Here is a 14,245-nt window from a genome sequence, read left to right as displayed (position 1 = left end):
TCCATTCTTAGATCCTTGATTTTTTTTTTTTTTAAGATTTTATTTGACAGAGATAGCCAGTGAGAGAGGGAACACAAGCAGGGGGAGTGGGAGAAGAAGAAGCAGGCTTCCAGTGGAGCAGGAAGCCTGATGCGAGGCTCAATCTCAGGATCCTGGGATCACGCCCTGAGCAGAAGGCAGACGCTTAACGACTGAGCCACCCAGGCAGCCCGAAATCCTTGATTGTCTATGTTTTAAGATTTAAGACAAAGAGAACTTTCTGTTCCTGTGTTTGTAAGTGTATTAGGGTTCTCCAGAAAAAAACAGGATACTTTGATAAATGGTGAAAATGGCACTTCACCCCTGTGGTCTTTCTTACCCCAAACCCATTAACTTCTGTCTAATCATGGGAAAAACAGTAAACCCAAATGAAGGTCACTCTACAAAATACCATGCCAGTACGCCTCAAAACTGTAAAGGTCTGCTTTATTTGTATTGTAGTCTGTTTGATACCAATTCCATGAAATTTGTTGATTTGCTTTATGGCCTAATATGCAACCAATTCTCAAAAAATACTTCCTGTGTGCTTGAAATGAACATTTTAGGCTCTAATTCTTAACATTCTATGTACATTCATCACAATGTCATTTCATCCTCTTCCCAGTCTGCAGACTTCACATTTAAGCCTATCGTTTGAGTATACCATCCCTATTTCTAAAAGAACATTCAGCTTTCTGTCATATGTGATTTCTGATGGCGATACTTATAACCCCCATAAGTGAAAGTTATAAAGGGGATGAAGATGGGGAGGGGCACTCTGGAAATTAACAGTCTTCATACTGTGGTACTTGTTTTCCAGAGAGAGTACAGAGACTTCCTCTGATAAACGAGTTTTTAGAGAAATCCGTTTCCAGATCTTCAATTTCGTTATTACTCCTTCCTGAACTTGGATCTGCCTGAAAAGATGCCTTAAGGATACAAGGCGTCATCCCTCTTAACAATTACTTTCCACATTCAACAAAGATGCACCTCTTACGCATTCTGAATCTTACTAAGGCACTTCGGATAAAATCTTGAACACCCAATAAAGACAAATTTTTAAATACTGGTGAGAAAGAATGACAGTAGGGAGAGAAAAGTCCTTTTGCAATTCAGGTAGTTTCTATTTTTTCGCTTTCAATGAAATCAAAAGATGATCAATTAAGTCACCGGCTCGTAAGGCATTAAAAAATAAAACAGTTCTAGTACATAATTCTGAAGAAGTTCAAAAGACTGAGTGAAAGTGCTATAACAGAATTCCTTTCATCATATACTTCTTTGTATTATAAAATTTTTTTAAAGAGACTTTTTTTTTTAAGATTTTTTATTTATTTGATAGAGATAGAGACAGCCAGTGAGAAAGGGAACACAAGCAGGGGGAGTGGGAGAGAAAGAAGCAGGCTCCCAGCGGAGGAGCCTGATGTGGGGCTCGATCCCAGAACTCTGGGATCACGCCCTGGGCCGAAGGCAGACGCTTAACGACTGAGCCACCCAGGCGCCCCTGTATTATAAAATTTTTAAGAGTTGTACACTTAGGAAAACAAAAAGGAATGAAACTCATGCCCTTACATTGATAATCTTCACCTTCAGATACAAAAAAAAATGGGGAAGTACTCATCAAGACCTGTTCACTCCACTAAAAATGTTATTTCTGATAAAATTTTACTGTTTAATGTTTGCCAAAATTTCAGTATTAGTGAACACTAAGATCAAACAAAAAAAAGCCAAAGGCAGAACATAAAAGTTTGTTCCCCACTCACCTGAAGTCTACAATAGGTGTCCAAGATTGATGGGTGGCTCTCTTCTAAGCAGTAAATCAGGAAGCCAGATTTCCTCCTCCTCAATGTATACTCAGAAGCCATATACTCCTCTGCATCAGGCTAGTGGAGGGGTAAAAGAGCAAGGAGGAATGCAGAGGGGAGGTTTTCACAGACCAGACCTGGAAGTTCTGTACATCACTTCTGATTTATTTATCAGAATTCAGTTACACAGCCACCCTTGTTTATGAAGTAGAAATAATCTAACTACATGATAGAGAAAATGATTTGGATAATTACACTGTTTTGATGAACTGTGCATGACTGGACACAAACTTCTTTAATGCTTAGAATCTTAAGGTTATAGGAAACAATTTCAAATTTAGTTGCAGAGAAGTGTGACAGTATCTTCAATGCATGACTTTCACACATAATGAAAGTAGGATAAAATTCTTTGGGAGAAGTGGAATGGATGATGATATCAAATCAGTATGGTAGATTCCTTTAGATACATTTCAAAAAGCACAGAACTATTTTTAAACAGTAACAATTATATTTTTAAGTGGTAGTATTAACAATACTTTAAATTCCTTCCAACTAAAGATGAAAAATTTTAATTTCAACTTTAAAAAGTACTAGGAGTTAAGTTTTTCAAGATTTTTGGAATACTTCTAAAGCTCCAAAATGTCCCCAAGGAGAAGAAACTTAATCATATTCCACACTGAAGAAGAGAAGGGAATAAGAAAAGTCTCTAAAGTTATCTCAGGCTCTGTTCCCACTTTTAACAACCTCTAGAAAAGTGACCTCTATAGCTAATGTAGAAACTAACTTCTGGGGACTTAAATTAGCTCACCAAGATGCCATTGTCAGAGCCAAATGTTTTAAGATCTGCTAGGGAAGGGTTTCCTATCTCTCTGTGCTAGGCTTTACTCTGAATTTTTACATCATAGTAAGAGAAATTCCAGGATATTGAGAGACAGAATATGGCCAAGAGGAAGGCCATATTTGTAATTCCTCATTAAATGGCCCTATAAAATATTCAGATATAAACTGCTCTGTTTCCAGCCCTCTGCCTGAAGGTAGAATTCAACTTGATAAAAAAGATGCCTGCCTTGCATTAAGCCTCTATAAGCCTCCTGAACAACTGTTCAAAAAGTAGAGTGTTACTGTTTCATTTTCTCTAGGGGCAAAAATTACAGGCCTTTGAGTGGCATCCAGTGATAATGTTCTTACCTCATTTGGGACAATGAGAGGCATATTTCTCTTTATTAGAAATACAGAGAGCAAGCCAGTATAATTTTTAACACAGAAGAACTTTAAAACACATTAAGTTTAGAGATCTTATATTCCTTCCTTGTAATACACAGTCTATCTCTTGAGATGAGGCACAAAGATCTTGGTGTGACTCAATAATGGACAACAGACAGTTTACAATTTAAGTCTATCTACTTCCTATAAAAAAGGAAAAATTTTTACATGTGGGTGTCACCTCTAAAGAAGACACATAACAGACACTAGTACGCAACATTCATTATATTTATTTTACTAAATAGTATGGTTCAAAAAAACACAAACAAATCAGAAAACTTTTACTTTAAACTATTCCAACGAGATGGATGGGGTTGATGCCATCCCATCCCCCTTCTTTTTATGTATATGGAGCTGGAGCCATATCTGACAGCAAGCACTCATGTATACTTTGCCTTTCCTTTGAACATGAATGAACTTCTCTGAACAAGAGAGACAAATGAAGTTTTACAAGATACAGGCACTTTATGTTCCCAGTTTTAAAAATAAGCCAAGTGAAAAATATTTAATAAAAGTAACTGGAACAGACAAAGGTTTAAGAGTTCTACCATTAGTTCTAGTGACTTACACTCAATGCAAACAGACAGCATCAAACAAGTAAAACAAACAAAAGTTTAACTGGGGTTAATGGGCATATATGTAAAAAAGAAATCCAAGTTACTACAACTGGAGAAAAATGGCCATTTGAATCCAACTTAAAGATATGCCAACAATGTGCATTAAATTTTGTGTACCTATGTAGCTGAGTAACATCTGAAAGCTTTGCAAGAGTGTGTGAGAAAAGCAAAAGGTGCTTTTGATTCCACAGTATCTGATTAAACAAAACAAAGCAATTTACAAAAAAAAAGTACCAAATGATACTTTAAAATAAATAGTTCATCATTTTGATGAATATATACATGTAGAGTCCACTTCTTGGGGATTTAGCTATCTAAAAGTGGCATATCACTATCCAGAGGTGCAGGAGCAAGTTCACATAAATAAAACAGTGTGGCTTCACTAGCTTCGGCTTCAGTCAATGGCTCCAGGCGAACAAGCTTACTCTGGGTTGGCTCTGGATCTAGGCTGCTATCCAGAAGCTCATCAACTTCTATGGGTTTATCTACAGAGGACATAACTTCTGATGATGCTGTACTCCCCTGTTCAACAGTAGAAGCAGGGTTCCCATCGAGGAATGCAAGAAGTGGAAAGGCAGTGTACTGGATAAGCTGCTTATCTATAATAAAGATTAGAAAAATGCTCTTTTATCACCAGCTTATACAGAGTTCAAGCTGAAGGTGGAAAAATGGAAACAGATGTGCATATATGCAATCACTACCCTTACACACCCAAACAAGAAATATGATACTTTGTGTCAGTAAATTCTAAAATGTACTAGTCAGAAAAGTTAAGTCTTTTATTCAACAATTAAGATATGAGAGTTCTTTCAGTTCTCTTAAAGTTAAATTAAGAAAAAAAAGACTTAAAGAACTAGTACCTCACCAATTTAATTTTCTCTATAAGCTGAAACCCTGATACATTATGCATAGAACTGAGAACAGTACATTCTGTGTTCAACTGTTAAGTATGGCAAAGACTTTCCTTGGCTCACATTAGTTTCTATGTAGGACTCAATTTTAATAATCTGTAAAAACTAATACTACATTTATACCTACCTGTTTTGGATTTAGATTTTCTTCCCTCTTCTGAAACTGGCTGAACTACATTGTTCTTGGTAGTTTCTAATCCTTTATTCTCAGACTAAAAGAGAAAAAATAATATAAAAAAATACTTGTTTCATTTTATATATTCCTAAAAATAGCAAAATATAAAAAAAAAACTGGCAGAGTATGTGAATATTGGTATATTATCTGAAATACAGGGGAAAGGGGAGCACCAGGAAAAATGAACTAGAGAGAGAAAGAGATTTGAATAGGTAAGACTGGTTAAGACCGTTTAAGAAAACTATTGCTGTTATCAAGTGGATGAAACAAAGAACCTGAACTAGGATGACAGTTAAGTATGAAAAGAGGGGGCATTTCAAAAGAACAGACAGAATTTGTCACGGGTAAAAGATGTGAATGAATCAAAGATGGCTGGTTTCAAACTAATTAAGAGATAATTCTTTAAACAATTAAACTCATCTTAAACAGTTTTGATTAAAAATGTATATTACTCATTTCTCTTCACTCACAAACAGAATATTTAGCATAAATGAACATATTCAGAGTAGCTCAGGATGACAAGGTGATATAATTAAAACTATTAATTTCTATATTTGGAAGCCTCAAAGTTGAGGTGAAGGTTCTTCATTTCCTGAGACTCTTTCAGTTCTTTTCTGTCATTTAAATTGCTTTCAACCACTGTCTTCTCTCCTCACATCTGATTGTAAAGGGGATTAAACTTTTCATGCTGTTTAGTTCTTCAGTGCTCTTTTCAACGATGTTCAAACTGAGGTGCTGAGGTTCACAATTTTCCCTAAATAGCTGTAAATCCCAGACACTTGCATGCTCGTTATGTATACACGGTGTAAAAAACATACTAATTCCTGATTCCCCTGATATTCATCATAAAATGAAGTAGTACAAGTTTCCAGATTCAGAAATAATAATGGCCCCAAAACATAATAAACTAAACCTTTTCAAAAATGTATATAAAAACATTTCTGATTTCGCAATTGCAATAAACATTAATGCAATAATACCATCTTTATTTTTACTTTTTAAAATAGTTTTCAAGGATGCCACTGTTATTACAAAACATATGAGAACCAGGAAGACAAAGGGGATTCATCTCCGATGCAAATTCTTATTCATTAGTAGTGGCCACTTAAATGGCTCTACTGAAGAGTACAAGTATCCTGATTTATTAGAAAAGAGTGTTGTAATTTACGTTAATAAAATACTTGTCATGAACAAGGGAATGACAGCTGATGTGCCAATTATTTGAAAACATTAATCTAGATTTTAGAACTATGATGAAAAATCATTCTCTAATCTTTCTATAGCACTATAGAACAATATGCAATTTGCTGTTTAACTGCTATTCTTGAGAACTTTAATTAAGCTATTGGTTTTGGAATAAAGAGGATAATCCAAGAATAAAGAATGACTCAATGTGTAGCAATAAATAAACAGTGCAGCACATTCACTAAATGAATGCATGATATGGGTTCATTCACCTTAAGACTTAACATTTAATAAACCATATTTACTGAAACCCAGTGGGTTGAGGTGATCCATAGAAACTTATAATATAAATCCTGGCAAACTCTGGTCCACATGCCAAATTCAGCATGCTGCCTGTTTTTGTAAATAAAGTTTTACTGAAGCACAGCTATACTCATTCTTTTACGTATTGTCTATGGCTGCTGTTACACTACAATTACAGTGTTAAGTACTTGCGACAGAGTATTTACCAAGTGGCCTTTTTATAAAAAGTATGCTAATCCCGGATAAAAATTATCCAAATATTCAATGTATAATCAACTTTTTAGTTCAAAAATTCACAAATTATTTCAACTCTAAGTTACCCAGGCTATAACTTTGAATATGCAGAAAATCTGGTCAGATTATCCTCACACATGACATTAGAAAAATTCTATCCCCTCACTCTAATCACTTATATTAAGTGTTCATTTTTAGACAAAAAGAACAAAAACCAAAATAAAATTTTAAGTTCACTAATCTAGAATTTGTACAAATTTCAGAGGACTTGATTTACACCTTTATAGTTGATAAAAAAAATGCGATTGAAGTTTGGTATGAATGCAAGATAAATGGAGTATACAACTACTGTATTTAAAAAATATTTAAAAATACACCTATTGTATAAGCTATATGCAAAGTAACAGAATGATTCTAATCATTTGCTCTTAACAACTTCAAATTGTCCTTATTACTCGTTAAAAACCAGTTCTAAGGAATTTCCTGTCAACATTTGCTAATCCCAACTGGAACTAAGAAAATAACAAAACCATACTTTAAAAAAAAAGTGTCCAAAACCCATACTTGTTTCAACTTGCCTTACCTACAATTAGAACAAATTAGTTCAAATCCCTGAGCTTTTATTGCATGCTAATAAAATGAAGGAACTTATTTAAGAATATGGGTACCAGTGAATTTTCAATAAAAAATGCTGAGAAGCTGTTTATAGAAGGAATAAGAATGTACACTGAAGCACATAAAACATGAAGAAATAATATTTTAATAATTTATTTCAGTGACACACCTGAACATGCCAAGTTTAAGTCAGTTGATCTCCAAGCACTTTGAGGGCTGATTTTGTACTGAGAGTTAAACACACAGATGCCTGTAGAATTGGGCAATGACTCACCCCATAATCAAAAGCTATTTTTTCATCTAGAATTTTACTATCTTGATCACACACACATAAGGTAAGAATACAAAATGCTTTTTGTAACCGGGAGTGATACTGCTCTCTACTTACTAGGACTTTTTTTCAGATTCTTACAGCTATGGGTCCTGAGCAACATGAATTAAAACTTACTTTTGTATTATTGATGTAATCTGTGGGATTCATCTGCACAGAACTAGTGAAAAGCTGAAAGACCAAACAAGAAAGATGATAAGTTTAAAAAATATTAAAAAAGAATTAACTGTGTGTTCAAAATTTTTATACAGCCATGTGGGTGAAGAGATGTTGCTCCTGCACTAGGAAGTTTTCATACAGTAAAACAGTTTGAAAGAGAAAAGCAGGAAAACAGAAAGAAAAACATATAAAAGCAGAGCAAGCTAGCCCATGCATCAGATGTTGTAAGAATTTCTCTATAAAACAGTGGGGCAAATCACTTACGACAAATAGTGGTTTGCCCAACTTCTTCTCTCCTTCATTTCCTTATTATTATTTTCTCTCTAAATGCCTCTGGCTTTAAGTGGCACCCCTGCCCTAACAGTAAGCCTTCACAGACTACCTGCTAATTATGTGAGAAATTTATAGAATCTGCTCTATGATGGTGGCTCCCAAATTACACCTCAAATGGAGCCCTCTGACTAAATGGCATACCTCCTTGCTGGTTCTTTTCACCTCACCTAGCAACAGAAGACGTAAATGCTAAGACCACTGCTTACTGTACGCCTCAGTCCAGCCAGTTTACAGACGTAACTTTTAAGTCATAAGCTTCAGTCATTCATTCTACAAGGATTTATTGAGCATCTAAGAAATAACTAACACCATGAAGAATACAAGATGAAGACACTATTCCTGCTCTCTAGGAGCTTACAATCTAAAAGACAAGAACAACATCAAATAGCAACATATGATCAGATACAATCCAGTATTATAATACTAATGGATGGTGGGGATCAAAAATACTGAGAAAGGAGACAGGAGAAAATCATGCGTGTGCACACACGCATATGCACACACACACACGCACACGCAAGATGAAACAAAAAGTCTTGAGGAAGCTATCCAACACATATCAGGCCCTGAAGAATGGTTAGGACTTGAGAGAATGGAGGGAAGAATAAATTATAACATCAGCAATAATAGAGAAGAAAGAATGATGGGGGGTTAAGTGCTAGCAGTAGACAAGATGACCAGTCCAAATAACATAAAAGTTCCGAATTGAATAGTAAATTATATGTGCAAAGTTCAAGAAGTAAAGCAAGGCCGGTCAGAGCATAAGGCCACATTCTGTCAGGAGTTAAGAGCCTTGGAAAAGGCCTGAGCAAGGAAATATAGGGATTAAAGCATTTTAGGAGAATGAACACACCAAATGGTTCACAGGATAGAACGAAATGCAGATAGATCCCTTCTCCAGTCTCTAGACATTGATTCCTCTCCTTAAAGTTCCATTTAAAAAAAAAAAGTTCTACTTTCATGATAGCCTAAAAATATTCCCAGCTCTTCCTCTTCTCTTGTTAACTTCCCCCCTTTCATACTACCTGATCCATGAAAAGGAAGAGACTGAGACCCGTAAGAGTAGATAACTTACATGACCACCAATCTCTGCCAAGTTCGGTTTGTCACTGCCTCTGAGACCTGACCAGATTTTGTCCCTATTGAAAGTGGCATCTGTAGAGTATAAGCTCCTCACTCTTTCTTTGCCCCACTCAATGCCACCCACTAAATCAGAGATACCTTCATGTATTCCCAACAGATGCATAGTGTGAAGCAGAAAAACATAGATCATACATGAGGAGCTGACACAGTTGGTTGAATCCTAAGGCCAGGCCTTTCCTGCTAGCTCTACACAGTCACTAAGAACTGAACTCTGCAGAGAACCCATGAACTCCTCAGCATACCTATTCATGTCCTTATCATCTTTGCCATCTCAGAGAACAAGACAACCTATGGGTGATTTTTACAATCAACATAAGGATGAAATAATGAAGGTCTTAGATGAGAGAGGCAACAGAAGGTAGGGATGATCTGTGAGTGCTATTTTTGAAAATACACAGGACTTGATGAACAATGAGATAAAGATAAGGAAACCAAAATGACTCAGTGATTACTATCCTGGGTGAGTAAAGAGAAGTCCGATACCACTATAGAAAATAAGAAAGCTGAAAAGTATAGCTCATTTAGAGAACAAATAAAAGTTTGGTGTTAAACACAAATAATTTAAGGCAAGATCTTAACTGATGAACCCAAAGGCATGGAATTAGAATTCAAGCAAAGTTTACTTTAAAAAAATATTAAGAGCTGGAGATATATAATTTGAGAGCAATCCTATAAGCCAAAATCCCCCCCCAGAGGAAGGATAGAAAAGATGAGATGTAGAACAAATAAAAAGATAAAAAGAATGGGTATCTTGGGGAATACTCACAAGGAGAAAACAGGGGGGAAAAAAAGCTCTTAGAGTAAACACAGAATAGCTAGGAAGACAGGAAAAAAACAAGTCCAGTGCCTCTAAAATCAACAGAAGTTCCACTGTCAAAAATAACCAGTATTAATAATAATAGCACTAATTACTTATAATCCCCACAAGAGAACTTCATGTTAAGCATTAGCCACATTTAACAAATGGGGAAACTGGGCAAGAGAGGTGAACTTTCTCAAGGTTAAATAGCTAGTAAGTGACGTGAACCAGATGAAACCCAAATCTGTCTGATTCAAAACAAACCTACTAGCCCAATGGCCTGATTTAAAAAAAACTGTAGCCTACTCACTATGAATAAACCAAAGCAGCACAGGCTTAGAGTAAATAAGCAAGACAATGCAGGGTTTCAAAAGAAATATAGAGTAAAAAAGAAGTAACAAATAAAGCCACTCATTCCTAAAGTTTTATAATGAAAGAATTAGAGAAGCAAAATGGTAAATGAGCAGAGCAACACGTCAAAATGTTTAAGACAGAGATCTGTACCCACTAAAGTGAGATGGGAAAGATCAAGGTCAGAGATGTAAAACAGAGCGGCAGAGGGCAGGTGTACAAATAAGCTTTAAAGAGAAAGTAAGCACTTCCTCTAAGAAAGAAGATGAGATTGCACAGCTTACGAGAGGCAGGTGATTATCCTCTGTGAATAGGGAAGACTTGGCTAGATGAGGTCTTGAGGACAGACAAGTATGAAAAATGTTCCAAGGTTAAATTAAAATAATCTAATTGAAGACTGCAAGGATTTGTAGAGGGTCAGAATTATGGAATTTTATTTCCTTCTTATGACCTAAGGGACAGATATTCTAAAAGGTCCCTGGATTCAGGGTGGGGACAAAGACTGACAGAATCAAGAAAGGCTGATAAATTACAACTAACGAATTAAAGTAGGTCATTAATATGGATGTTGCATTCACTTAAGATTGTCACATAGGCCAGTATGGAAAGGAAATCTTCAAAGAAAGTGAAATATATTCTGTGACATACTGATGATTTGGAAAGCATAATCAAATCACGGATATTGACAAAGACTGAGAAGCAGATGGTTAGGTGGTAAATTAGTAAGACAGAAGAGTAAGAAAGGACTAATTCCGTTTAGCGTCACTGAGAAGCTCTTAAAAGGACAAGACTACATAATCTTTTGATGTAAGAGAAGCTACATTTTAAGGCAGAAAATGCAAAAAAAAAAAAAAAGGAGCAACAAAACTTTTCAGGATAGAGGAACATATTTAAAACAGAAAATGGAAATCAGGGAAAGAACAATATTCATCTGGATAGGACCATTCATCTGGATGGGACCAAGCCACATAACGGAGAGAGGAATGGTAGGAGCAAGAGGGAAGAGAGCGAGAAAGGTAGTTAGTGCCAGAAATGGGAGATAAGGATTCAAAGTCCAGACAGCATTGGAGTCATGTTCATGTAGGTGGTAGTGGGGACTGGAACAGGGTAACCTTAGGACTCAGGACATAAAAATTTTTTAAATATAGCTAATATAATAAAATATAATTCATTTGAGTGGAAAACATTAAAAAGTGTCTCCATGCTGTTTCCTGGCTAAGTAACTCTATTACTAAATTTCCACCAATTTCTATTCAGTGACAATTTTTTCTAGAGCAAAACAAATACGGCAACAAGTCCAGAGAAGACCTGGATTTAGCAGTACTGTTGAACAGAACTGGTATGTTGTTATAGGAGGATTAACTGAACTGCTATGCAGAAACGGGTAGTGATCACTCTCCTTCACTGTCCTGAACATACTATCTGCTCACGGTTTCTGATAAACAAAATCATTCATTTAAAAAAAGAAAACGCAAAAACAGCGAGAATACAAAAAAATGATGTACTGATTTATAAACAATATATGTAAATATACAAACTGCCTGTACAGCAAAGATTATTCAAAGTACCTACATCAACCAGGAGATCTGGGTCTATGCTAAACTGTCTTCCTGACAGCATGGCCTGGAAGTCCTCTAAGCTGCAATCAATACTGTCAAGATAATCCAACAGCTCGACCCTAAGGAAAAAAGATTTTAAAAATGTCAAATATTAGGTTTCCTTGTTTTTACATTTAAAATCACATTACAAAATTCTTAGCCTTAAGAGATCCTACTCAGTATTTGACATTCCTGAAAATGTGGTTAACTGAGATCTCACAGCCTTTACACAAAACTTTAGTATTTACAGAAAAAAAGATTCTGCAACAGTCTGATTTATCTTTTTTCCTCTACACTGTAAATAATAAAATGTTAAACTTCTTATTACTCATTATTGCCACTAATTTCTGGTTTTCTTATGCTATAAAGTAAGCCCCTTAACAGAGATTGTTATTCCACTCCTGATAAAAACATAAATACACATACACACATACTTTATGGACATTCAAAACAAGTATCTCATGAAAGAAATCTAAGGAATTTCCAAGAAAATCTCAATACTGTTCTTGGAATGATTAAATCCTTCCCACAGAAACATCTGCAGAGCTCAGCCCTGACCAAAACAAAGAAAGAAAGATTTCCATGGGTTCATAATCTGAAAGGAAGATCATTCAAAGAGAATAGAACATGTGAAGTAAACAAAGAAAGCAAATAAACTCAGATAACATCTCAATGAGCACTCACTTTCCCAGAAGATTGATGTTATCATTTAAAATGGAATCCATCATGGTCACAGGATCTTCTGTGGTCAGACTAGATGAGCCATTTAGCTGGACAGCACTAGACATGAGAGGACTGGTGCCATCACTGCCTGAACTTAGGGATTCTCTGGCTGGTTCATTCTGATCTCCACTCTGAATGACAGGTGCATACTCATCTTCATTGTCATCTTCAACAATGACAATATCAGGGTATTGGCTACAGCTAGATCAGCAATATGAGAAAGGACCAATTACATTTTCAAATGCATTCAATAAACTCAATGCTGTCCATTCATTCTCCGTGGAAACTTTTATCCCCAAAACACATATCAAAAAGCTTAAATTTCTTAGGTGAGTTCCTTAGCCACAAATATTGATTCTTCGTATGATATGAGACCACAGAGGACCAATTAAAGATGTTTAACTCCAAAATTAAAAAATTACAATTCTCATTACTTTTTGTTGGAAGTCTTTGCTGAAGGGAGAACATTTGGTTAAGTAATTTGGCTTTTTCGGTTTAATAATCCAAATATGAGTTAGATAGTAGTTTATCACGGAATAAACAAAAGTAACCAATATTTTCACAAATTTTACTTCATAATTTCCTTACTTGGAGGGATCAGATATAACATCCTCATTAGTTTCTGGAATAACTGGGATATTTTCTTCATCTGCATTATCATCAGTTACATCATAAATAATAATATCATCTGAAATCCGCTCCCTTGCCTTTAAACCTTCAGCCCTACTGTGTGGAACCTAAAAAAATCAGGAAGAAAATATATCAAAAATTGAAATTATATTGACTACGAAACAATATACCATTTAAAAAGTGCTAATTGAGCACCCATTATTGACTAAATGTTAAGGATACAACTTAGCTATGTTCTCTGCCCTAATTGGACTTACACACTAATTGGTATTTGTACCAATTCACAAAGGTATGAAGCATGTTACTTCATACTATTTAACTATTTCTTTTCCTGTAAGGAATCTTGAAGGTCTCATGCCTCAGAATGAGTCTATGGAAAGATCTTCACATTTTAAAGTATTTTTTTATATCCAAAGGGTTAAAAAAAAAAAAAGATTTAAAACTTCACCAGGAATTTCAAGCATAACCAGATGGCCACTGTGCTGATGAGGATTATTTTATCTCAAGCTACTCTATTTGACATATGGTTTATGCTTTCTTATTAAATGCTTTCATTAATAGGAAAAAAAGACATTTCAACTATTCCAGTTAAATGTCAGCCTGAATTTTTAGCAGTAATTTTTTTTATTCAGCTACAGATATATTCAGATCATAGGTACCTAAATAAAAAAGCATTCGTCTCTAAAGCAAATTAAACTCATTGTTATAATGCAAAAATCTATAAATCTCAACAGTAGATAAACCTGAGGCAAAAGATGTAAAGGACTTAAAAATATACAAGTCCAGGGGCGCCTGGGTGGCACAGCGGTTAGGCGTCTGCCTTCGGCTCAGGGCGTGGTCCCGGCGTTATGGGATCAAGCCCCACATCAGGCTCTTCCACTATGAGCCTGCTTCTTCCTCTCCCACTCCCCCTGCTTGTGTTCCCTCTCTCACTGGCTGTCTCTATCTCTGTCAAATAAATAAATAAATCTTTAATTTATATATATATATATATATATATATATATATATATATATATATATATATATATATATAAAAGTCCAGTTAAATTAAGA

General features: G+C 35.3%; 1 protein-coding gene across 2 annotated transcripts in view; it reads right to left on the bottom strand.

Annotated features, from left to right (window-relative positions):
* Positions 1–3,293: 3,293 nt before the first annotated feature.
* HSF2 (heat shock transcription factor 2) overlaps positions 3,294–14,245 on the bottom strand; it is a 33,262-nt gene continuing 22,310 nt past the window's right edge. The window contains exons 8-13 of one of the 2 annotated variants that reach the window (XM_045798575.2): positions 13,149–13,297; positions 12,522–12,761; positions 11,812–11,917; positions 7,572–7,625; positions 4,739–4,823; positions 3,294–4,299 (exon numbers count right to left, since the gene is read on the bottom strand). In XM_045798575.2, coding sequence (XP_045654531.1) covers positions 4,007–4,299; positions 4,739–4,823; positions 7,572–7,625; positions 11,812–11,917; positions 12,522–12,761; positions 13,149–13,297 — 927 coding nt within the window. In that variant the 3' untranslated portion in view covers positions 3,294–4,006. The remainder of the gene's footprint in view (positions 4,300–4,738; positions 4,824–7,571; positions 7,626–11,811; positions 11,918–12,521; positions 12,762–13,148; positions 13,298–14,245) is intronic. The other variant, XM_045798576.2, reaches the window with a different exon arrangement.

Source organism: Ursus americanus, chromosome 11 (assembly GCF_024610735.1).
Source record: "Ursus americanus isolate L20-20 chromosome 11, mUrsAme1.1.p, whole genome shotgun sequence".
Classification (NCBI taxonomy): domain Eukaryota; kingdom Metazoa; phylum Chordata; class Mammalia; order Carnivora; family Ursidae; genus Ursus; species Ursus americanus.
Note: the sequence above shows the minus strand (reverse complement) of the source record. Positions and strands in the feature narration are given on the sequence as shown.